This window comes from Oncorhynchus mykiss, chromosome 16 (assembly GCF_057628025.1).
Source record: "Oncorhynchus mykiss isolate SJ-2025 chromosome 16, ASM5762802v1, whole genome shotgun sequence".
Classification (NCBI taxonomy): domain Eukaryota; kingdom Metazoa; phylum Chordata; class Actinopteri; order Salmoniformes; family Salmonidae; genus Oncorhynchus; species Oncorhynchus mykiss.
Genome location: NC_143037.1, coordinates 59,285,014 through 59,309,577, shown reverse-complemented (window position 1 = coordinate 59,309,577; position 24,564 = coordinate 59,285,014). Strand labels below are relative to the sequence as shown.

Here is a 24,564-nt window from a genome sequence, read left to right as displayed (position 1 = left end):
ATAATTATTCAGACTCTTTGCTATGAGACTTGAAATTGTGCTCCGATGCAACCTGTTTCCATTGATCATCCTTGAGATATTTTTACAACTTGATTTAAGTCCAACTTTGGTAAATTCAGTTGATTGGACAAAATTTGGAAAGACAACACCTGTCTATATAAGGTCCCACAGTTGACAGGATATGTCAGAACAAAAACCAAGCCATGAGGTCGAAGGAATTGTCCGTAGATCTCAGAGACAGGATTGTGTCGAGGCACAGATCTGGGGAAGGGTACAAAACATGTCTGCAGCATTGAAGGTCCCCAAGAACACAGTGGCCTCCAATATCCTTAAATGGAAGAAATTTGGAACCACCAAGACTGTTCCCAGAGCTGGCCGCCCGGCGAAACTGAGCAATCGAGGGAGAAGGGCCTTGGTCAGGGAGGTGACCAAGAACCCGATGGTCACTCTTGACAGAGCACCATAGTTTTTCTGTGGAGATGGGAGAACCTTCCAGAAGGACAACCATCTCTGCAGCACGCCACCAAATCAGGCCTTTATGGTAGAGTGGCCAGACGGAAGCCACTCCTCAGTAAAAGGCACATGACAGCCGTTTGGAGTTTGCGAAAAGGCACCTAAAGGACTCGCACACCCTGAGAAAGATTCTCTGGTCTGATGAAGCCAAGATTGAACACTTTGTCCTGCATGCCAAGCGTCATGTCTGGAGGAAACCTGGCACCATCTCTATGGTGAAGCATGGTGGTGGCAGCATCATGCTGTGGGGATGTTTTTCAGCGGCAGGAACTGGGAGACTAGTCAGAATCGAGGGAAAGATGAACGGAGCAAAGTACAGAGAAATCCTTGATGAAAACCTGCTCCAGAGCGCTCAGGACCTCAGACTGGGGTGAAGGTTCACCTTCCAACAGGACAAGGACCCTAAGCACACAGCCAAGACAACGCAGGAGTGACTTCAGGACAAGTCTCTGAATGTCCTTGAGTGGCCCAGCCAGAGCCCGGACTTGAATCCGATCTCTAGAGACACCTGAAAATACCTGTCCAGTGACTCTCCCCATCCAACCTGACAGAGATTGAGAGGATCTGCAGAGAAGAATGGGAGAAACTCCCCAATTACAGGTGTGCCAAGCTTGTAGCGTCATAGCAAAGAAGACTCAAGGCTGTAATCGCTGCCAAAGGTGCTTCAACAAAGTACTAAGTAAAGGATCTGAATACTTATGTAAATGTGATATTTCATTTTTTTTAATATATATATTTGCAAAAAATTCGAAAAACCTGTTTTTGCTTTGTCATTATGGGGTATTGTGTGTAGATTGACGAGGGGGGTGGGGGGGGGGGGGTTGTAATCAATTTTAGAATTAGGCTGTAATGTAACAAAATGTGGATAAAGTCAAGGGGTCTGAATACGGTTTTCGGTTTGGAAGCATGCATATGAGAGTCAGAATGCAAACCAAAATTCTATCGCTCTGAAATTAAAAACATGATGAATCAACTAAATGTGAGCCCCTCTGCATTGCTTTGCCCCATTGCTTAGTAGACCTACTGAAGGTAAGAAGGATTTATTAATGAGTTTGTCTCCACATGACCTTTGCACAAAGAGAGTGAGACGAATACACGGTCACCTCAACATTACATCCTTTCATCTTCAATTTTTCCTGTGATTGGTCACCCCTGGTGCGCACTTTTGTCTTTAACCACATCAATTTCCTCTCACCCCTATGCCCTATTGACCCTTTCATGTGCGCTGTCTCGAAACAAGACTTTTTCGCTTGTTGTGGCCCTTAAAAATGGAAAGTAAATGTGATGTTTTATGGTCAGCAACTCATTAACTATGAATAAGCCAGCCTCAGATATAGGTCAGACACTTCAAAACAAACGTTGACAGGGGGTGTCGCTAAACCTAGGACGCTCTGGTTATGTATTGGCCAAAATGGGAGTGGGCGTGTTTGAAACTCGCCTAGAAAATACTTCCCCCACCACCCCCTACCTGAGATATTCCGAAGGAGTAGGCAAGGCACCTGTCAAGAAGAGACTTAAATCCAGCCTGTTACAACAATAGCGCTGCTGGGATATAACTCAACGCATGGAATAAGGACGTCATTTTGCTTCGATACAGACTGGACGAATCAAGCCTGATTTTGGGCGCTTGAGAAAAACCAATGCGCATTTAAAGCTTCCATCTCTCGAACGGCCATTTAGTTGTTTAGAACTTTGATATACCACCTATTGTGTTTCCCCCATTGACCGTTTAGGTTTTCCACTCGAACTCACTAGTGGACCAACGCTTTATCATCCATTTGTTAACAGAGGTCTGGAGACAATGCATCCCACTATTCAGAAAGACACTACTTTCACTAAGATATTTGTCGGCGGTTTACCTTATCATACAAACGACGCATCCCTTCGAAAATACTTCGAGATGTTCGGGGATATTGACGAGGCCGTTGTGATAACGGACAGACAAACCGGGAAATCCCGAGGATACGGATTTGTAAGTGTAGTCTACTTCAGCTAACAAGACACTGTGCAATACCTCCAAATTCGGCATAACCTTTCTTTTGACAGGACAGAGCGCTTGAATGGCTGACTGTTGTTTTCTGCTCATGCCATGTTCTTTGGTATTGTACAGGAATGGGTAAGGTACTGAAATGCGTGAGACGTTCGACAGACTGTCTGGCGATGTGTCAGTTATTTTGTAACCGTTTGTGTCAACTCCGTGATATACTGTAGGCAAATGTAGATGAAGTATTACTTTCGTAACACTTTATTTTGTTGCCACTTTTTATATTACAAAAAGCCTATTAACAAACGTATTGCATTGTAAACAATGATGGAAGTGCATTAAAAGACCTACACACATTTCATTATCTACCACAGAATACTTTCATAACCTATTAGCCATCCTGAATAGGCCACTGTAATTCTTTCCCAAACACCTTGAATTGAGCCCATAAAGAAAGTGAGGCAACAGTTGCAGTTGTTTTACCAGGTAGGCTGGGCCCACTGCACATATCCTACACTCTACACTCTACTGTAACCATTACTTTTCCTTTACATTGTATTTTCTAACCTTTGCGTCCTGAATGGACATGTACATGTGCTGCTGACATTTCTGTGCTCATGTAATCCGCAAAGAGCATGGGTCTTAATTTGGTGTAACACTGACACTTTGTTCAACTAACAAGTGTGTGTGGTTTTGCAGTCACGTGTTTTAGCATGAGTAGATTATTCATTTAAAAGCATAACATCAATTATCTCCCGAGTCCTGAACAACAACCCCCTTCCAAACACCCATTCTCTATCTATACACACACACACTGAGTAACAACAGCAAATATATGTGCATAATGAATAAGAGCTGAAAGAATGTGAGATGGTCAAGTGGAATGCTTTTATTTGCCCTGAAATATTTTGCATTCATAGGCACGGTAGTGTATTTACTCAGTTCAAAACAGAATGGCTGAGGAGAGACCTAATGCCGCAAATGCATCAGTTACTGGGCCTGAAGGATCTCTCCCCCTTTTCTTTCCTATCTCCCTCTGTTTTCCCTCCTCCCTTTCTCTCCCTCCCTCTGGGGGAGGTTGTGTGTCAGCAGAATGCAGTCCCCCCTGGTCACAGAGGTGTGACATGTCAGTTGGTGCTCTGAGATAAGGCTGCAGTTCTATTTTGACTTCCACACACATACACACACACCACCCCCCTCTGCCAAGCTGTGTGTGGTAATGAGAGGGGGGAGGGAGAGGGTCAGTGAGAGAGACAGACGAGAGCAATGAGGGGAGTTAAAGCAATGCATATTTTCCCTGCCTCCCTGTTCATACACATGTTGATGAGTTTAGCCAGCCAACCAGCGTGTGATCTGTCTCTGGCCCAACCTGTACAGTCTGCCCATTTCACCCTTGACTTCCCATAGCAGTCTAATTCCGCCAACAGCCTCAATCAACCCATCCACATTACAGCCACTGTTAGCATAGACCCCCATAGTTTGGTGCCGTGAAATAAAAGCAAAAGAATAATGCAGTAATATCAATGCCTTCTACTATTTGGCAACTTGATTTTGTTACTAATGTCATTTTTCAGTTTACATCACCTGATTTATTAGCAGTTTGCGAATACTCTTCCTGTAATGGTTGCCATGGCACCCAGTGGCAGCCTTGATAGTTTACTCCTGTGAATGTATCTATAGTTATTTGTTTTAAGTGTTTTTTTTATGTGCATTATAATTATCAACTTAATTTTTTTTTTTTAACTAATCAAGTACTGAATACAAAAACCTAGTTATCTTAACCAAAAAACGTTCAACTAGAAAAGATAGTAGCCTACTTCTCCAATCAATTAGCTAAGTGTTTGGATTCGAACACAAGCCTAGATCTTCCTCTCATCTCTCCTGGACCGAAGGCTGGACCAAAGATGAAGAAATGTCAGAAACTTTCCTCCACTACACACAATTTCCTCAGACATTTTGAACAGATTAAAACAACCTTGTGCAAGGAGCTCAAGAACAGCCTTATGCAATACGGGATCTTCTGGAAAACATGAGGACGACGAGGCAGTAGGAAACTGATCAGAAAATGAATCTATTGTGTACACTCACTTGCCAGTTCTGCAGGCTGACCCTCAGGTAAATGACGTCACCCACTCCAAGACATATATAGTCAATACAGAGCGCAGTAGACCAACCAAAATGTAATGACACTGTTTCCACCAATGACTAAACATGTTTTACACTCTGCAACCCTTATTAACAAAGTCTCCTCTTCTGTATAAGTTTTTCTGATAATGACTTTGACAAGATCTGCCTCACTGAAACATGGCACAGCGAGGTAAACTTACCATCTTAATGAATCAGCTCTGCCCGAATGCAAATACATTGAAAGGGCACACAGCCACAGTGGAGGCCTTGCTGTTTTATACAGACTGCTTTATTTTAAACCCACTGGCTGTTGCTGAGTTTCAGCCTTGAGTACTTTGCTCTTAAATGTAAACAACCAAATCCTATCACCCCCCTCAAGATAACAACCTCTTTTTAGCTTTGAGTTTTCTGAACCAATATTCTCTTTATACCCCACTCTCTCCAACATTGTAATTTTGGGAGACTGTTGACTCACCCAAGTGTTCTGTGTGCTCTATGGCTGCTGACTTCCTTAACTTGCCGGACTGTCTAAACCATGGATGGGCAACTGGCCGCCCACCCCCCCTTTTTGAAGGCCCTCGGATCAATCCCAACCCTCCCCCCAAAACAAAAAGTTTGGTTGTGCATCAGCAGTTTTTCTCTTATGTCAGTCACTGATTGTCAGTCAATTAGCCCATGTCAGCTAACATTTTGTAGATTGCTAAGTTAGTTTAGCGGCCAGCTATCTAAACGTGTTATCATGGTCAAATTACCGTACAAGGGCCCCCAATTTCTATTGTTTGTCTCACTCGGATATCATATTCAAAACTGCAAACATTTCTCCCCACCCTATGGCAAAATATGTAGAATTGCAAGAAATTGTTTGTAAAACAACTAATTTCCCACTCTGCCCAATGGCAAAATGATTAGAATTGCACGACATTAACTTTAAAAGATGTGGGTACGCGAACCCGTGAGCAACTGCAGCCCCTCTTGAGTTCAGATTTTTGTGGCCTCCACCCCCATCAAAGTTGCCCATCCCTTGTCTAAACCTTGTGCAATATGTAAATGTTCCCATCCACAACCATGGATACACATTGGATCTCATTATCACTGGCGATGTCCCTGCCTCTGACTTGGATGTCATCGAGCTAGGCGTCTCTGAAATCAAGGCTGTGACACTGTCTCTGACCTCTCCAACTCCTCTCCACTCCCATTACATTCTACAACCTGAGAAAACTTAACCCATCCCTCTTTCACCTTTGAGTCTGACTGCAGTGAGCTGGCCCTCGATGATATTGTCAATATAACAGCACTCTGAGTAATACCCCGAACGTCCTTGCCTCTGAAAACACATGTGAAGTAACATTCCAACACTCTCCTTGGTTCACTGATGAACTGCGCAGAATGAAGACTCCTAGCCGTAAGCTTGAGACATTGGAGGAAAGATGGTTTCACTGTCCAACTACTGGCCTATAAAGACCACCAGGCAAGCTACTCTGCTGCCTTAAAAGGAGCACAATCAGCCTTCTACTCTGCCACAGTGGCGGTCGGTGACTTTTAAGATGAGGGAGGACAATGTTTTTAATGAGCATGGCCTTACTTCCATTACAGCGTATTGATGATTTTCATTCACCCAGCTCAATGTAACATCGATAGATTTAGCCTACGACATGATATTCACATTTTCCCTATCCCCATCATGAGGTTGCTACAACTTAGCATAAGAATTGAAGTTTACAGTGTAGATGCACAGGTCCAGAGAAACATTTTAGTAATCGAGGTGACAACAGTGACACATTCAATACTGACTTGCACACTCTGCCTTCATCTAGTTGATCTATGGTGTAATCATTAGTCCAATAGCTGCAAACGAGAGTTTCTATAGGACAAATTCAGGTATGTTTATCCCTGTTTCGTTATGTTTGCTCTGTTTAAGAAATGTTTTTCAACAGAAACGGTGGAATAAATACGCCCCTGATCACACACAAACACAGTTCACTTTCATAGCAGCCACATACAAACAGCATGATCATTTTTCTGGTTGTATAATTCCTTCTCGCATCTCTGCGCTCTCCTCTCACTTTTTTTTTTTTGCTTGTGTACTTCAGTGCCCAACACATCAGCTGTCTGTGACCAGGAGAAAAAAAACTTTCCAAGACAAACCTTCACATCATAACTGCTAACCGCTACACACAGCCTACATCATTGTCACCATATTAGCTAATGTCAAAGTCAACATAGCTACTTGAACTAGCACATTAGTAACCACACTACAATCATGCAGTACAGTCAGCAAGCAGTTTAGCAGTTACACCGGCGGGCCCCGGTGGCAATAAATGTATACAACCAAAAGCTTACCTTAACATGGAAGAGTTCCTGTGTTGTATAGCCATAGCCAGCTAGCTAACATAGCATCCCTCTCTGTTTGAGCTGGGTATTTGAGTAGGCTAAACTAGATAAGTGAAACTGACCTTTTTTTTAAACAAAATATAGCTAGCTGTCTCTCTTGCTTCTCCTTCATTTTTAAAGAAATTGGTTTGTTCAAAACTGTTCAATTATTGTCTTTCTCTGAGTCAACTACTCACCACATTTGATGCACTGCAGTGCTAGCTATAACTGTAGCTTATGCTTTCACTACTAGATTAATTCTCTGATCCTTTGATTGGGTGAAGAACATGTAAGTTCATGCTGCTAGAGCTCTGATAGGTTGGAGGATGGCCTCCGGAAGTTGTCAGAAACTCATAATTATGGTGTAAGTCTATGGAAGGGGGTGAGAACCATGAGCCCCCCAGGTTTTGTATTCAAGAGCTTCAAGTTCCTCGGTGTCCACATCACTAAGGAATTATCATGGTCCACACACCAACACAGTCATGAAGAGGGCACGACAAAGGCTCTTCTCCATCGGAAGGCTGAAAAGATTCGGCATGGGCCCTCAGATCCTCAAAGTTCTACAGCTGCACCATGAGAGCATCTTGACTGGCTGCACCACCGCTTGTTATGGCAACTGCTTGGCAGCTGACCGCAATGCACTACAAAGGGTAGTGCGTACGGCCCAATACATCACTGGGGCCAAGCTTCCTGCCATCCAGGACCTCTATACCAGGTGGTGTCAGAGGAAGACCCTAAAAATTGTCAAAGACTCCAGCCACAAAAGTCATAGACTGTTGTCTCTGCTACCACACAGCATGCGGTACTGGTGTACCAAGTCTGGAACCAACAGGACCCTGAACAGCTTCTACCCCCAAGCCATAAGACTGCTAAAGCTTCAATCACATCTGTCATCAGTTATACAAGGTTTTCCAGTCTGGCTTCCGGCCCTTGCACAGCACAGAAACATCTCTGGTTAAAGTTTCCAATGACTGCTGATTCAGGATCTCCCAGCATCCTCCTCCTCTTAGATCTCAGTGCTGCTTTTGACACCGTAGAACACTTCATCCTCCTGCAGCGTTTCAGAGAACACACTGCTGTCTCTGGAACAGCTCTAAACTAGTTCTCCTCCTACCTCTCCAATAGGAAGTATTACATCCCTATTGCAGAGGCCAGATCGGAGGAGTCTGCAGTCACATCCGGTGTTCCACAGAGGTCAGTGCTGGGGCCTATGCTGTTTTTAATTTACATGCTCTCTCTCAGCCTAATCCGAAGAGATTATAATATCAATTTCCACTGCTACGCCGAAGATACCCAGGTTTACATTAACAACCAACCGGACACCATCCCTGCCCTAGCAAAACTCAGCAGCTGCCTAGAGGACATCAGGGAATGGATGAAAGAGAACTTCCTCCAGTTGAAGAGTAGCAAGACAAAGGCTATGCTTATTTTGACACCCAAGCAGGTCATCAGTGCTGGAAACATCTGCCCTACAATCAACAGCCAGGCCATCCGCTTGTCCTCTGTCATCTCCAACCTAGGAGTCAAGTTGAATCTTTCTCTGTCCTTCGATGCCCACATAAAACAAATATGCAAAACATAATTTTGCCATGTTAAAACTTTTCCCAGGTCATACCATCACTTTCCCAGCCAGATGCAGAGAAACTCATCCACGCCTTAATCTTTGGCCATGCACTGTTTGGGGGCCTCCCAGCCAAATCACTAGATAGCCTCCAACTAATCCAGAAAAGTGCTGCCAGGGTCCTGATCAGGACCAAGAGGTCAGACCACATCACCAAGATCCTGGCCTAACTCAACATCAGTGACCTCATCTCATTCCGCGAGCCACTTTGCAATCTCTGCTCCAGCCACTCTACTGCTTGAAGTCCTCAAGACATGTCTCAGAACTATGGCATTCCGAGCCTTCTGCTCTCTGCTCCCTTGCCCCTATGGAATGCTCTCCCTGACCATCTGAGAGCCTCTCCATCAGTCAGAACCTTTAAAACGGGCCTTAAAATGTACTTTTTAAGAATGTCTGTCTTTTTCATAGTCCTATTCCCAATCTAAAACTGAACAAAAATATAAATGCAACAATTTCAAAGATTTTATTGAGTTACATACAGTTTAAATAAGGAAATTAGTCAATTTGAAATAAAGGCCCTAATCTATGGATTTCACATGACTGGGCAGGGGTGCTGACATGAACATTTTATAGCTCTGGTGGACATTCCTACAGTCAGCAAGCCAATTGCACGCTCCCTCAACTTGAGATATCTGTGACGTGTTTTATGACAAAATGTCGCATTTTTAGAGTGGCTGTGTTTGTGTTTGTCTGTGTAATGATCATGCTGTTTAATCAGCTTCTTGATATGCCACACCTGTTAGGTGGATGGATTATCCTGGCAAAGGAGAAATGCTCACTAACAGGGATGTAAACCCATTTTTGTACAAAATTAAAGAGAAATTAGCTTTTTGTGCATATGGAACATTTCTGCAATCTTTTATTTCAGCTCATGAAACATGGGGCCAACACTTTACGTGTTTACATTTTTGTTCAGTATTTTTTAGCACCTACCCCACTTGCTATTTTACCTGTCTTGAATCTAAATGTATGTCGTCTTTATTGTACATACATAATGTTTTTCTCAGTAGATCTTTGAGAACTCTGTAATGAAAAGCTCTATACAAATTAATTGTATTATTATTATTATTATTATTACTAATAATGTAATATATATTGTAATAGATGTGGTCACAGGTGTGTGTGTGTGTGTGTGTGTGTGAGAGACACTGAATGTGTGTGTTTTGATGTACCATGTTGGTGATGGCTCTTATTTAGCATCCCGCTGTTAGTAAAAAATAATAATATAATTGAAAGAACCCCTCCCTGCACACCCAGACACCCACCATTTTCTGTGATAGGTCAGTATGCTAGGTCATAATGTCACACATTGTTAAAAGCACACAGGAACTTTCTATCTATATGGATCCAGGACTAGTGCTCAAACATAATAGGGAATACAGGAATTTATTGGTGAGATACAAGTTATGGGATAAGTATTTTATAAAATCGATATTGGTCACTTCTTGAATTGTAAACCTGTGTGTTCCTTCCTCCTGTCAGGTGACTATGATGGACAGGGGGTCGACAGAACGGGCATGTAAAGACCCCAACCCCATTGTCGACGGGAGGAAGGCTAACGTCAACCTGGCCTACCTGGGAGCCAAGCCCCGCAGCCCACAGACAGGTGAGTCATGCGTGCACACACACACACAGAGACCAACCCCACCCATACACAGACACACACACACACAGTGACCAACCCCACGCATACACAGACAGACACACACACAGAGACCAACCCCACGCATACACAGACAGACACACACACAGAGACCAACCCCACGCATACACAGACACACACACACACACACTACGCAAACATGTGAGCAGATGGCACGCGCATACACACTCTCAGCTGACGACTATTATAGCTACATTCCTTTACATTATACGGTACACACACACTACACATTTGATGGCAGACCCAGCTGTGGTCAGGCACAGTGTGACTGTACAGTGTGAACCACCAACCTACATCTGCGCCCCTTCAGACTACACACGTACACCAAACCACCTGTCACTCTGTGGAGTCTATGGGAAAATGTAGGGCTCAAAAGAGAATAGGGTGACATTTTAGATGTATCTTATGTGGGCGGGTTAGCCTAGTGGTTAGAGCGTTGGTCTAGTAACCGGAAGGTTGCAAGTTCAAACCCCCGAGCTGACAAGGTACAAATCTGTCGTTCTGCCCCTGAACAGGCAGTTAACCCACTGTTCCTAGGCTGTCATTGAAAATGAGAATTTGTTCTTAACTGACTTGCCTAAAGGTAAATTAAATGTGTGACCGACGCACAGTAGCGACAACTGTAGTATACTATATCTCGATGTTGGGTTGTTGTTGCTTTGTTACACGCCAAGCATGCAGTTGATGTGCTATGATGAGTGTACAAAACATTAGGAACTCCTGCTCTTTCCATGACATAGTTGAATCCAGGTGAAAGCTTGTTGATGTCACTTGTTAAATCCACTTAAAATCAGTGTAGAAGAAGGGTTAAAGAAGGATTTTTAAGCCTTGAGATAATTGAGACATGGATTGTCTGTGTGCCATTCAGAGGGTGAGGCACGACAAAACGAACAGTAGTAGGTGCCAGGCGCACCGGTTTGAGTGTACCAAGAACTGCATGCAACTGTGGGAAGCACAGTCAACGTGGGCCAGCATCGCTGTGGAACACTTTCAACACACTGTGACATTGAGGCTGTTCTGAGGGTAAAAGGGGCTGCAACTCAATATTAGGAAGGTGTTCATAATGTCAGCTTGGTATTTTGTTGTGTGTCTGTGTGTGTGTCTGTGAGATGTGGAAATAGAGAGAGAGAAAATAGGGAGAGGCTGTTTATGAGAGAGGGGAAGGGAGAGGGAGCAATAAACAGATCTGTCTGTCTCTTCCTTGTTCTGTGTGACTCCCCTCACCCAGGGAGTCATGATAAACACAACAGGAGAGAATGACCAACGGGTGTGAAGAGTTACAGGAACATTAAGTGTTAGTGAGAAAAAAGGAGGGGATTGAGAGGGAGGCAGGGATAGAAGGAAGGAGAGAGAGGAGTCTCCTCTTACTCATGGTGAACTCAGGAGACCGTGTGTGTGTGTGTGTGTGTGTGTGTGTGTGTGTGTGTGTGTGTGTGTGTGTGTGTGTTTGTTGAATTGGTGCCTTTTCCTAGACCATGTTGCTATGTGCATAAGAGCAAAGTTAAGCACCATATTGGTGTTGAGAACAATGTGGCGGAGGCTGCAGCAATGTTAGATGAGAACAGCCCTGGCCTTAGTTGTCTAACGAAAGTGAGAGAGAGAGGAAACCCCATCTTAATTAGGTCTATAATCAATAGCCTAACTGTTAAATGTACCTGGCTTTATAAATCATCCATATCTACAGAAATAAGACAGATCCTGCTACTGTTTGAGTGTTTGTTTAATAGCCTACTGATTCTGTGAGCGCCAAGCCTCAGGCAACCACATGTCAGATAAACATTTTCACAAATTCTGCAATTTTTCACCTTCATAATAAAAGCTTTACACTTTTTTTTTCGTCAGAACATCGTCTCTGGTATTACTTATAATTTATCATAATATGAAAGCAGAGCTTGTTCCTTAACTTATTTTTCTTGATCGCCAGTATTTTCAACAACTAGTCACATTTATTCCACCATTTATTCCACAATCCGACTTCCCCTTTACCTCCTAAGCAACCAGTAAAAATGCCCCCGTTTCGAGTTTATTTGTAACATCCTCTGCATCTATTTTGCTGTCACATGCATTGAGTTTGTTATAACCAATTTATTGATGTGATTAGGATATGCAATAAGTCAGGCCCTATTGGTCACGTGCATGCGATGCATACATGTGTATGTAAAGAGAGGGAATAGGGAATGTTTATCCTAAGAAAATGAAGGATTTTGGTAACATGACTTTTCAGTCAGAAACAACGGGTGCTAGTCACAGTCACTCACTGTCATTTTTTTTAACACGGCGCAGCAAGTCTGAGCACAATCAAATCAATTGCGGTCATACTCCCCCTAGCAATTTGTGTGTCTTAGTTATTTAATTTAACAGTGCGCTTAAAGCATCAGACAAGTTCAGTGCATAAAGTTGATTTGATTAAAACCTATAAGATGTGTCTATATAGAGAGAATGTGGAATGTGTGTTGTTTCTCATGTTTCTCATGTGTCCCATGTGTATATTCACTGTTTCACTTGTTTAAAAAAATGCAAAAGTCTGTTCAACTTACCGAGGGAGGGAGGGAGGGACAGAGAGATGAAAAGTAAGAGTGGTAGGAACTCTTCCTCCAGGAACACTCTGTCCACTATGCAGGCTCTGTCTGTCTGTCCTGTCTTTAGCCAGATGTCCCTAGCTGTCTTCTCTATCTTCAGTATCTGATGGTCTCTGACCCTGCCATGTTTTATCTGTTCTCTCTCAGGTTTCTCCATCAGAGTGCAGCAGGTCCACCCGGCCCTGATCCAGAGGCAGTATGGGTAAGGAGCAACCAATGGACACGTTCGAGCGGATACATTTGGTCAAGTCGGTGACCATCGTTGGTCACCACCTTTTAAAGTGTGTTGCATTATGATTATAAAAAATGGTCTGACTTGTGATCAAATGTCATACAGTTTTTGATGAAGTTGCTGCAGTTGCTTCTCACCAACTGCACCATGCAGCCATCACCTGCATTGTGGGAGGCACTATTTGTCAACCAATCATTAGGGTGTTTTTGTTTGACCCACTCAAACGTGGCCAAAGACATAACTGAAACAGGAACCAACTTTGCCACGATTCTAAAGTTTCAGGGCATACATATGTTTGTGAGTGTGTGATATGGGGGTATAGAGAAGTTTATTTCTACAGAAAAACATTTGTATACAATAGCAGCTAGCTGTGTTATAATAATTTGGTGGGTGATTATTATATTTGTCCTTTTTTTCACCTCGACTCAGGACTTGAAACAATTGACCTTTTGGTTACTGGCCCAAAGCTCTAACGTCTAGGCTACCTGTCACCCTACACTAAACCTTGCTGCTGGAAAACAAGCAACCTTTCGGCTACTGGCCCAATGCTCTAACAGCTAGGCTACCTGCCATGTTGATCTGAGCCTTGCTGTTTGAAAACCACTACACTGTGCCACTTTCGGCTGTCGCAGATGCACCTCCCCCGACTTCACTCACCGACTTTTGTCTACAGTCTGCTTTAAGCTTACCGCTTGAACACACTCAGTGTCTCACTGTCTGTCATTACTTTCCCTTATCTGTTCTCTTCATCTCTTCCTTCCATCTCCTCTGTTACGAATGCCATACACAGTCTTTTCTATTTCTCCTTCTGGTCACCTGTCTGTCCCTCCTTCTGTCCATCTGTGTCTAACGTGAAATGCCTGGGCTTCCAAGGCTAATCTTTGTCTGTCTAGTTGTGTGTTCATCCCTTTGTTGTAACTGACCGCCTCATGCAGTCTGAGAATGACCCTTCCCTCAGCCAGCTGTGCTACCGTCAGTTACATGATGTTAGTGAGAATACCCAGATTCCTGCCTGCTTCACTTAACTGGCTGGCCTGCTGCTGTTTCCTAACATGGCTACATTTGGACATGGGGATATTCTTAGCCTGCTTATGGCTCTCTTTCTCTCCCTCCCCCCTCTGTATCTTTCCTTCATATCTCTCTCTTTCTTTCTCTCCCCCCTCTATCCTTTCTCTTTCTTTCTCTCTTTCTTTCTCTCTTTCTTTCTCTCTTTCTTTCTTTCTCTCTTTCTTTCTTTCTTTCTCTCTCTCCTTTTCTTTCTTTCTTTCTTTCTCTCTCTATCTCTCTCTCTCTCTCTCTCTCTCTCTCTCTCTCGCTCTCCTCCCTCTCTGTGTTTGTTTGTGCTTGTGAGGAAGAGCACTGTTGACACATACTCCCTGTTGAAACCCTGTTTCAAGCAACTCACTCTCATGCTAACCAGTGTCAGTCTGGTTCTGTATATTCAGTACCAAAGTTATTGCAGTGATCTACTTCGCAACTGAAGCCTGCTAACTCACTCTGTTTAACCCAGAAACAAAACATTTCTGACATCTGATTGGTCAGAAGTGAGATGACCAGAGCTGTCCATGTCTCCTGATGAGTGCTATACTATATTAGGCTAAATGATCATTTTCCTATTCTGTGAGGCCGGTCTGGTTGGGCTGTGTGTTCTGTAGACTAGAGCAGTATCCGAGATTGTGATAGGCATGCCTAACAGGGCTATTAATATTGCAGCCGCCAGGCCTCAATTATTGAATGATATATTGAGTGATAAGGGAATTGAGGCTGACCCAGATGAGTCTATGAATGAATGATGTCCATTGGTTCTCTGAAGGAGTAGTGCCAATTAAAAGCACAAGTTCTCCATCTCCTCTACTGGGTTTGATCATGATAATATCACTGTCTGTCTGCCACCACAATGAAAATGACTTGATCTTTCTTCATCTTCTGTGGAAGTCACTAGGTATAGAGTGTTCAACTTGTCACTCAGTTGGTTGAGCAGGGCACTTGCACTGCCAGGGTTGTGGGTTCGAATCCCACGGGGGACCAGTACAAAAATGTATGCACTCACTACTGTGTCACTCTGGAAAAGAGCATCTGCTAAATGACTAAAATGTAAAAAAGAGATTGATCTATGTTCATGAAGCCTTGACTACCCTGTCAAAACACACACCTAGAAAACACACCCAAACTCATCATTCTGGCAGTAAGTAAAAGCACCATTATCTCAACTAATACTGTCATACTCCTCCTGTGAGGAGTTCCTCCTCCTTATTAAGCCCTGCTCAGCTTCTCCAGGGGCTTTCCTGGCCTGGGGTTTCCTGGCCTGTCTGTCAGGTATTTAAGTGAAGAAATACTAATGCTAGGAGTGGCTGTAAAGAGGGATGTGTGTGTGAGCGTGTCAAGTGGGAGTTCAGGATGTGGTCCAGTGACCGTGGCTGCCCTCTCTCTGTCTCTAGGGCCCTCTCTCTGTCTCTAGGGCCCTCTCTCTGTCTCTAGGGCCCCTGAGGCAAACTCTGTTCCAGCTAGCTGGCAGGGTGCTGACAGAGAAGTGAGATGTAGCACTTTATTAAAATTCTGTTCTTTTTTTGAAGTAGGAGGCTGGGCAGGTGTGGTGTGTTAAGGGCTGGGGGGGGATCAGTCACTGCACACACCTGTTTGGGGGAACCGACAGGACAGGATGTGAGGGCTGGTGAGGGTGTGTGTGCGTGCATTGAAAGTAGAGTTGTCCTTTGCTGATTTGGCAGTGTTAGAATGACTCAAACTGAGCTTCGCTGGTAAACATCCTATCATCCTCCCACACTCTTTCTCTCTCTTTGCAGTCTCCTCATTCCCTTACCTTTTCCTCCCTTACTTTCTCTTTCTCTTTCTTGCTCTTTCTCTCCCTCTTCTCTTCTCTCTCTCTCTGCCTGTATTTGACCCTTTATATCCTCCATCCCTCTCCCATCCCCTCTGTTGGGTATTGGGGAAGAAACAAACTGTTTTTCCTAAGGTGTTTTTTTCTGCTTTCCAAGGACCAAATTAGTCGAAGCTCACCACTAAAATAGCCAATTCTAAAAATCGAATTATCACAATCCCTCTGAAAGGCATTTACAAACATCTGATCATGCACACATCTCCCATTGTGTGGTATTATTTTACAAGGATCCTGATTCACATATTATGTGTGCTTGATGGAACTCTTTACATACAGTATACAGGGGCATTTTAGTTGGCTAATACTATGCCAAAGCTAGCACTGCTCGAAGATGAGTGTCCAATGCCGTGTCAGTCATTCATTGCTGCCAGCCTCTCTTGCGCTCGCTCTATCTCTCTCTCTCGCTCTATATATATATATATATATATATATATATATATATATACAGTGCCTTGCGAAAGTATTCGGCCCCCTTGAACTTTGCGACCTTTTGCCACATTTCAGGCTTCAAACATAAAGATATAAAACTGTATTTTTTTGTGAAGAATCAACAACAAGTGGGACACAATCATGAAGTGGAACGACATTTATTGGATATTTCAAACGTTTTTAACAAATCAAAAACTGAAAAATTGGGCGTGCAAAATTATTCAGCCCCCTTAAGTTAATACTTTGTAGCGACACCTTTTGCTGCGATTACAGCTGTAAGTCGCTTGGGGTATGTCTCTATCAGTTTTGCACATCGAGAGACTGACCTTTTTTCCCATTCCTCCTTGCAAAACAGCTCGAGCTCAGTGAGGTTGGATGGAGAGCATTTGTGAACAGCAGTTTTCAGTTCTTTCCACAGATTCTCGATTGGATTCAGGTCTGGACTTTGACTTGGCCATTCTAACACCTGGTTATGTTTATTTTTGAACCATTCCATTGTAGATTTTGCTTTATGTTTTGGATCATTGCTTTGTTGGAAGACAAATCTCCGTCCCAGTCTCAGGTCTTTTGCAGACTCCATCAGGTTTTCTTCCAGAATGGTCCTGTATTTGGCTCCATCCATCTTCCCATCAATTTTAACCATCTTCCCTGACCCTGCTGAAGAAAAGCAGGCCCAAACCATGATGCTGCCACTACCATGTTTGACAGTGGGGATGGTGTGTTCAGAGTGATGAGCTGTGTTGCTTTTACGCCAAACATAACGTTTTGCATTGTTGCTAAAAAGTTCAATTTTGGTTTCATCTGACCAGAGCACCTTCTTCCACATGTTTGGTGTGTCTCCCAGGTGGCTTGTGGCAAACTTTAAACGACACTTTTTATGGATATCTTTAAGAAATGGCTTTCTTCTTGCCACTCTTCCATAAAGGCCAGATTTGTGCAATATACGACTGATTGTTGTCCTATGGACAGAGTCTCCCACCTCAGCTGTAGATCTCTGCAGTTCATCCAGAGTAATCATGGGCCTCTTGGCTGCATCTCTGATCAGTCTTCTCCTTGTATGAGCTGAAAGTTTAGAGGGACGGCCAGGTCTTGGTAGATTTGCAGTTGTCTGATACTCCTTCCATTTCAATATTATCGCTTGCACAGTGCTCCTTGGGATGTTTAAAGCTTGGGAAATCTTTTTGTATCCAAATCCGTCTTTAAACTTCTTCACAACAGTATCTCGGACCTGCCTGGTGTGTTCCTTGTTCTTCATGATGCTCTCTGCGCTTTTAACGGACCTCTGAGACTATCACAGTGCAGGTGCATTTATACGGAGACTTGATTACACACAGGTGGATTGTATTTATCATCCTTAGTCATTTAGGTCAACATTGGATCATTCAGAGATCCTCACTGAACTTCTGGAGAGAGTTTGCTGCACTGAAAGTAAAGGGGCTGAATAATTTTGCACGCCCAATTTTTCAGTTTTTGATTTGTTAAAAAAGTTTGAAATATCCAATAAATGTCGTTCCACTTCATGATTGTGTCCCACTTGTTGTTGATTCTTCACAAAAAAATACAGTTTTATATCTTTATGTTTGAAGCCTGAAATGTGGCAAAAGGTCGCAAAGTTCAAGGGGGCCGAATACTTTCGCAAGGCACTATATATATATATATATATATATATATATATATATATATATATATATATATATATATATATATATATATATATATATATAGCGCACGCATTACCTTTTATGTCACCAGAACTATGAAAAGCTGCAGCATCCTAAGGCATGATGGGTGATCCTTCACCTCTTCTTGCTATCTCTCCCACTCACTACAGCCGTGGCTAGTTGAAATGGACAGTAGGAGAGAGGGAGTGGAGAGCTCAGTCCAGTTCTTCTGCCCTCATGGGTCTGTTAGTGAATACTGTACACCCACGCTGCCTGCTGCACCAATCAATCCTGTCTTGCTGCCCTCCCTCTCTCCTGCATCTGTATGTGGAGTTGTGAATATGTTTACTGTACGTGTATATTTGTGCATTGTCTACTGTAGGTGTGTGTTTTAACTGTACATTTGTGTATGCCACTTTGTGTGTGTGTCTGCCACTGAGGACGTGAGTCAAGGGGAGCTAGGAGGCAAGGGGAGGCCTAGCTCCCTCTCATAGATTGCCCCTGTCACATTGGATCCATCAGCCTGATGCACAGGGCAGAGCAGGCCAGCAGCACAACACGGACGGACGAGACTTGTAATTCCAGTGTGTGAGGCAGTTGTTCTTTGGTCCTTTTGTCAGTAGTGTGTGCGTGAAACCCATTAAACTCTGTTTCTCCCTCTGTGTTTTGGGGTAAGCAGCTCTGAGCCCTCGTTGGTGAATTGTGGGTAGACAAGTGTTGTATGTACCCTTTAATTACAATGGCTCAGAATCATACTGATGCTGTAGTGTGTACTATGATGTTGACTATTATTAGAAAACATATTTTACCAGGTAAGTTAACTGAGAATACATGGTGGCGCCGGAGGGGATGGCTGCCCTCTTTATTGGCTCTTAACCAACCATGCTATTTAGTTTTTTTTGTGTTGTTCGTAACTTGTTTTGTACATAATGTTGCTGCTACCGTCTCTTATGACCAAAAAGAGCTTCTGGACATCAGAACTGTGATTACTCACCTCAGATTAGACTAAGAGTTTTTCTTCATTGAGTCAGACGGGAGGGAGATACTACAGACACCCGACCAGGCCCAGATCCCCGTCATTTGCTGGAGAAGGAAATGGAAAATCAGGGTGCCTTGTCAGGTGACGAGTGGCTAATCTACCTTTGCCTTCCGTCCTGTTAGCTAACGTTGAATCGCTGGAAAATAAATGGGACGAACTGAAAGCAGGTATATCCTACCAACGGGACATTTTAAATGTAAACAACAGCTGGTGCCCGATATCTAAGGAAGTCTTGATGTTTTGCTCAGTATCTCGTGATAAGCTGTAGACCATACTATCTTCCTAGAGAATTTTCATCTGTATTTTTCGTAGCTGTCTACATACCACCACAGACCGATGCTGGCACTAAAACCACACTCAATGAGCTGTATACCGCCATAAGCAAACAGGAAAACGTTCATCCAGAGGCGGCACTCCTAGTGGCCAGGGACTTTTAATGCAGGGAAACTTAAATCCGTTTTACCTTATTTCTATCAGCATGTTAAATGTGCAACCAGAGGGAAAATTATTCTAGACCACCTTTACTCCACACACAGCGTACAAAGCTCTCCCTCACCCTCCATTTGGCAAATCTGACCATAATTCTATCCTCCTGATTCTCGCTAACAAGCAAAATATTTAAGCAGAAAGCACCAGTGACTCGGTCTGTAAAAAAAGTGGTTAGATGAAGCAGATGCTAAACTCCGACAAACCATCGAATAGGCAAAGTGTCAATACAGGACTAAGATCGAATCGTACTACCCTGGCTCCCACACTCGTCGGATGTAGCAGGGCTTGCAAACTATTACAGACTACAAAGGGATGCGCAGCCGAGAGCTGCCCAGTGACACGAGCCTACCAGACGAGCTAAATAACTTCTATGCTCGCTTCGAGGCAAGTAGCACTGAAACATGCATGAGAGCATCAGCTGTTCCGGACGACTGTGTGATCACGCTCTCTGTAAGACCTTTAAACAGGTCAACATTCACAAAGCTCCAGGGCCAGACGGATTACCCGCTCGTGTACTCCGAGCATGCGCTGGTCAACTGACATTTTCAACCTCTCCCTGAGTCTGTAATGCCAACATGTTTCAATTAGACCACCATAGTCCCTGTGCTTCCTGCTTACATTTTTCCAGCAGCATCTGGTCTCCCATCCAGGGACCAACCAGGCCCAACCCTGCTTAGCTTTATAGGGAAGCCAGCAGTGGGATACTGTGTGGGCGGTCGTAGGTTTTTGACATTCTCTCATGGCTATGATAATTAATCGTACACCAAGGACTCACAGTGGTTGTGATAATTATGATGGGGATGGTTTCTGTTGTCTCAGGGGGTCAAGTTGAGCATTTTGAAAGGGTGGTGAGTGATATTGTGGATGTGTGCATAACTCTCCTACACGGTAGGTTGGCCTGTCCTTATTTGTGGCCTTAAGTCCATGTGAAATGTGGGTATACAATAGTGCTGTATGTCCCTGGAATTACAGTGGTGTGGTATATAATCCACAGATACTGTAAATAAACTGTCTATTTTGTGTATGTGCCTTTTTCTCCATGATGGCTGAGCCCTCTGTGCCGTTAGGCATGTGCGTATAACTCTGTGCCGTTAAGCACGCTAATGTATAACTGTATACTAACACTAATATATTGCTATCTTTCTGTCCATCTGTCTCTTCAGATTGGCCCAGCAGTGTATGTACCCCCAGGCCTTCCTCCAGCCCAGTCTGGTGCTCCAGTCCCACCTCAGCCCCTCTCAGGCCTCACTCACTTCTCCATATATGGACTACAGCTCAGCCTATGTCCCCTACACCTCCACCACCTCCACTGGCCTGGAGCACTACCCCTACACTCCATCCCCCTCGCTCTCCGCCAGCTACCTCAGCTACCCCTACACCCCCTCCCCCTCGCCCTCCGCAAGCTACCTCAGCTACCGCTACTCCCCCGCCACACAAGGTCCCACCATTTCCGCCCCCATTACCCCGCCCGTCCACCCCTCCCTCAACCCCTTTGCTGGCCTCTCTATCCCCCCCGCTGCCTACCTCCAATACCCCCTCCACCAGCCTGACCACATGCTGTGATGGCGGAGAGGGAGATGTGGTGATGTGGGGTGAGGATGATCAAAGGGGGGCACTGATGACAACGTGAATGGAGACTTGGAACAGGAGGATTATTGCGCTATGACCTGCGACATCATCAGTATGAGACTCCCGACAGCCGATGAGAGAGTGGGTTCTGAATCCAAAGGGCTTTGTCAAAACAAAACACACTGGGACGTCTTCCTGTTTTTCTATTAGGGTTATTATCCATTGTTGTCGTAGTTGTTACTATGCTACTATTGCTGTTGTCACCAATGTTTATACGAATGTTTTTAGCTAATGATGGAAGTAAGAGCTATCCCTGTGTCCAATGCCAAACATGATGGAGTCAATGGAACATGAGAACTGAAAGAGGGGAATGAATGATTCTGGATCAACCTAGATCCTTGCACTCCTCCTTACCCATACAGAACACCCACCTCGTACACCAAGCCAAGGCTAGCCCTTCAATGTAGTGGATGGGGCTTGAAGGTTGGGCGAGGATGGGTTGGGTAGCCATTATATTTAACTAGATGCTCCGCCTCTCTCTTCTGGAAGTTGTACTGAACGTTTCACTAGCGAGGTGAGAGAGAGGCAGCATCCTCTTCTGGACATTTCTCCAGGAATACCTTTCTCTACGTGGCCTTATAGCCTCTCTCTGTTTCCATGTCCTCCATGAGTGCAAGTAAGTTATTGCAGATTGAGAATCACACTTTCACTGAATATGCAATTATTATTCTGATGGAGTATGGGATGAATATTTATAAGGTAGGCAACATTGTAACATGCTTTTTATATCAATGTTACTCTAACATAATCATGTCAAGGCAGATTTTTGTAAAGAAGGTATTTCCATATTCATGTTTATCCTCAGAGACCTGCAGCAGCTGGGGTAACTGACTATCTCAGTATTGTTTAAAGTGAGCAGAGGCAGAAACTACAGGCTAATGGAGGATATATGATCTGGTTGTGGAATAATGATGTAATGTTTTAATGATACAAGTGTTGTCCATCAGGTGAGTTGATGTCTGCTAAAACCTGACTGATGCTATGGGCTAGACTCATGTATGTGTACAGTCGTGGCCAAAAGTTTGTAGAATGACACAAATATACATTTTCACAAAGTCTGCTGCCTCAGTGTCTTCAGATATTTTTGTCAGATGTTACTATGGAATACTGAAGTATAATTACAAGCATTTCATAAGTGTCAAAGGTTTTTATTGACAATTGCATGAAGTTGATGCAGAGAGTCAATATTTGCAGTGTTGACCCTTCTTTTTCAAGACCTCTGCACTCCGCCCTGGCATGCTGTCAATTAACTTCTGGGCCACATCCTGACTGATGGCAGCCCATTCTTGCATAATCAATGCTTTGAGTTTGTCAGAATTTGTGGGTTTTTGTTTGTCTACCCACCTCTTGAGGATTGACCACAAGTTCTTAAGGTCTGGGGAGTTTCCTGACCATGGACCCAAAATATCGATGTGTTGTTCCCCGAGCCACTTAGTTATCACTTTTGCCTTATGGCAAGGTGCTCCATCATGCTGGAAAAGGCATTGTTCGTCACCAAACTGTTCCTGGATGGTTGGGAGAAGTTGCTCTCAGAGGATGTGTTAGTACGATTCTTTATTCATGGCTGTGTTCTTAGGCAAAATTGTGAGTGAGCCCACTCCCTTGGCTGTGAAGCAACCCCACATATGAATGGTCTCAGGATGCTTTACTGTTGGTATGACACAGGACTGATGGTAGCGCTCACCTTGTCTTCTCCGGACAAGTTTTTTTCCGGATGCCCCAAACAATCAGAAAGGGGATTCATCAGAGAAAATGACTTTACCCCAGTCCTCAGCAGTCCAATCCCTCTACCTTTTGCAGAATATCAGTCTGTCCCTGATGTTTTTTCCTGGAGAGAAGTGGCTTCTTTGCTGCCCTTCTTGACACCAGGCCATCCTCCAAAAGTTTTCACCTCACTGGGCGTGCAGATGCACTCACACCTACCTGCTGCCATTCCTGAGCAAGCTCTGTACTGGTGGTGCCCCTGATCCCGCAGCTGAATCAACTTTACGAGACGGTCCTGGCATTTGCTGGACTTTCTTGAGGCGCCCTGAAGCCTTCTTCACAACAATTGAACCGCTCTCCTTGAAGTTCTTGATGATCTGATAAATGGTTGATTTAGGTGCAATCTTACTGGCAGCAATATCCTTGCCTATGAAGCCCTTTTTGTGCAAAGCAATGATGATGGCACGTGTTTACTTGCAGGTAACCATGGTTGACAGAGGAAGAACAATGATTCCAAGCACCACCCTCCTTTTGAAGCTTCCAGCCTGTTATTCGAACTCAATCAGCATGAGAGAGTGATCTCCAGGCTTGTCATCATCAACACTCACATCTGTGTTAATGAGAGAATCACTAACATGATGTCAGCTGGTCTTTTTGTGGCAGGGCTGAAATGCAGTGGAAATGTTTTTGAGGGGGATTCAGTCCATTTGCATGGAGGGATTTTTCAATGAATTGCAATTCACCTGATCACTCTTCATAACATTCTGGAATATATGCAAATTGCCATCATACAAACTGAGGCAGCAGACTTTGTGAAAATTAATATTTGTGTCATTCTCAAAACTTTTGGCCACGACTGTATACGTCAAATGTATACACGCGTGACTAAGTCGCTTTGGATAAAAGCGTCAGCTAAATGGTATACAGTGGGGCAAAAAAGTATTTAGTCAGCCACCAATTGTGCAAGTTCTACCACTTAAAAAGATCAGCAAGAAATCTTGCTTGTTTGTAGGTGACCAAATACTTATTTTCCACCATAACTTTCAAATAAATTCATTAGAAATCCTACAATGTGATTTTCTGGATTTTTGTTTTCTCATTTTGTCTGTCATATTTGAAGTGTACCTATGATGAAAATTACAGGCCTCTCTCATCTTTTTAAGTGGGAGAACTTGCACAATTGGTGGCTGACTAAATACTTTTTTGCCCCACTGTATATATGTGTGGGTGATACAGTATTTGTCTGTGTGTCAGTGCGTGTCAGTGTATGAGTCATGTGTGTTTTGGTTAGGCACGTGTCATCCCCTGGCCCCCATTGTAATCCATTGTGAGAGTCAGTGTTGTGCCATCGTCTCTGAGCCAGCTGCAGTTTAAGGTACAGAGTTGCAGGAATCTCTATGTGCGGTACCACCTTATTTACAATGAAGCCATACAACCACAACAGAAATATGTATAATAAAAATAATTTGTTATTACACACAGTCACGTTTGTTTTTTGCAAACCAAAATGATGTGTGTGTGTGTGTATAAGTGTTGGTCTGTGTGCTCTGGTACATTCAGATGATGATGTGTGTGTGTGTGGACACTGGAACATTTGTTTATTTATCTGGTGAACCCTGCCCATGAGT

The 24,564-nt window shown here is 43.7% G+C and overlaps 1 protein-coding gene across 2 annotated transcripts; it reads left to right on the top strand.

Annotated features, from left to right (window-relative positions):
- Positions 1 to 1,949: 1,949 nt before the first annotated feature.
- LOC110492378 (RNA-binding protein 38) lies at positions 1,950 to 24,417 on the top strand. 2 transcript variants are annotated; one of them, XM_021566639.3, is made up of 4 exons: positions 1,950 to 2,485; positions 10,098 to 10,221; positions 13,005 to 13,059; positions 20,767 to 24,417. In XM_021566639.3, exons 1-4 carry the CDS (start codon positions 2,315 to 2,317, stop codon positions 21,164 to 21,166), a joined length of 750 nt encoding a protein of 249 aa, XP_021422314.3. In that variant the 5' UTR covers positions 1,950 to 2,314; the 3' UTR covers positions 21,167 to 24,417. The 2 variants fall into 2 exon arrangements, 1 of the variants encoding a protein (XP_021422314.3); XR_016487414.1 differs by having other exon boundaries at positions 1,980 to 2,485; positions 13,005 to 13,138.
- Positions 24,418 to 24,564: the final 147 nt, after the last annotated feature.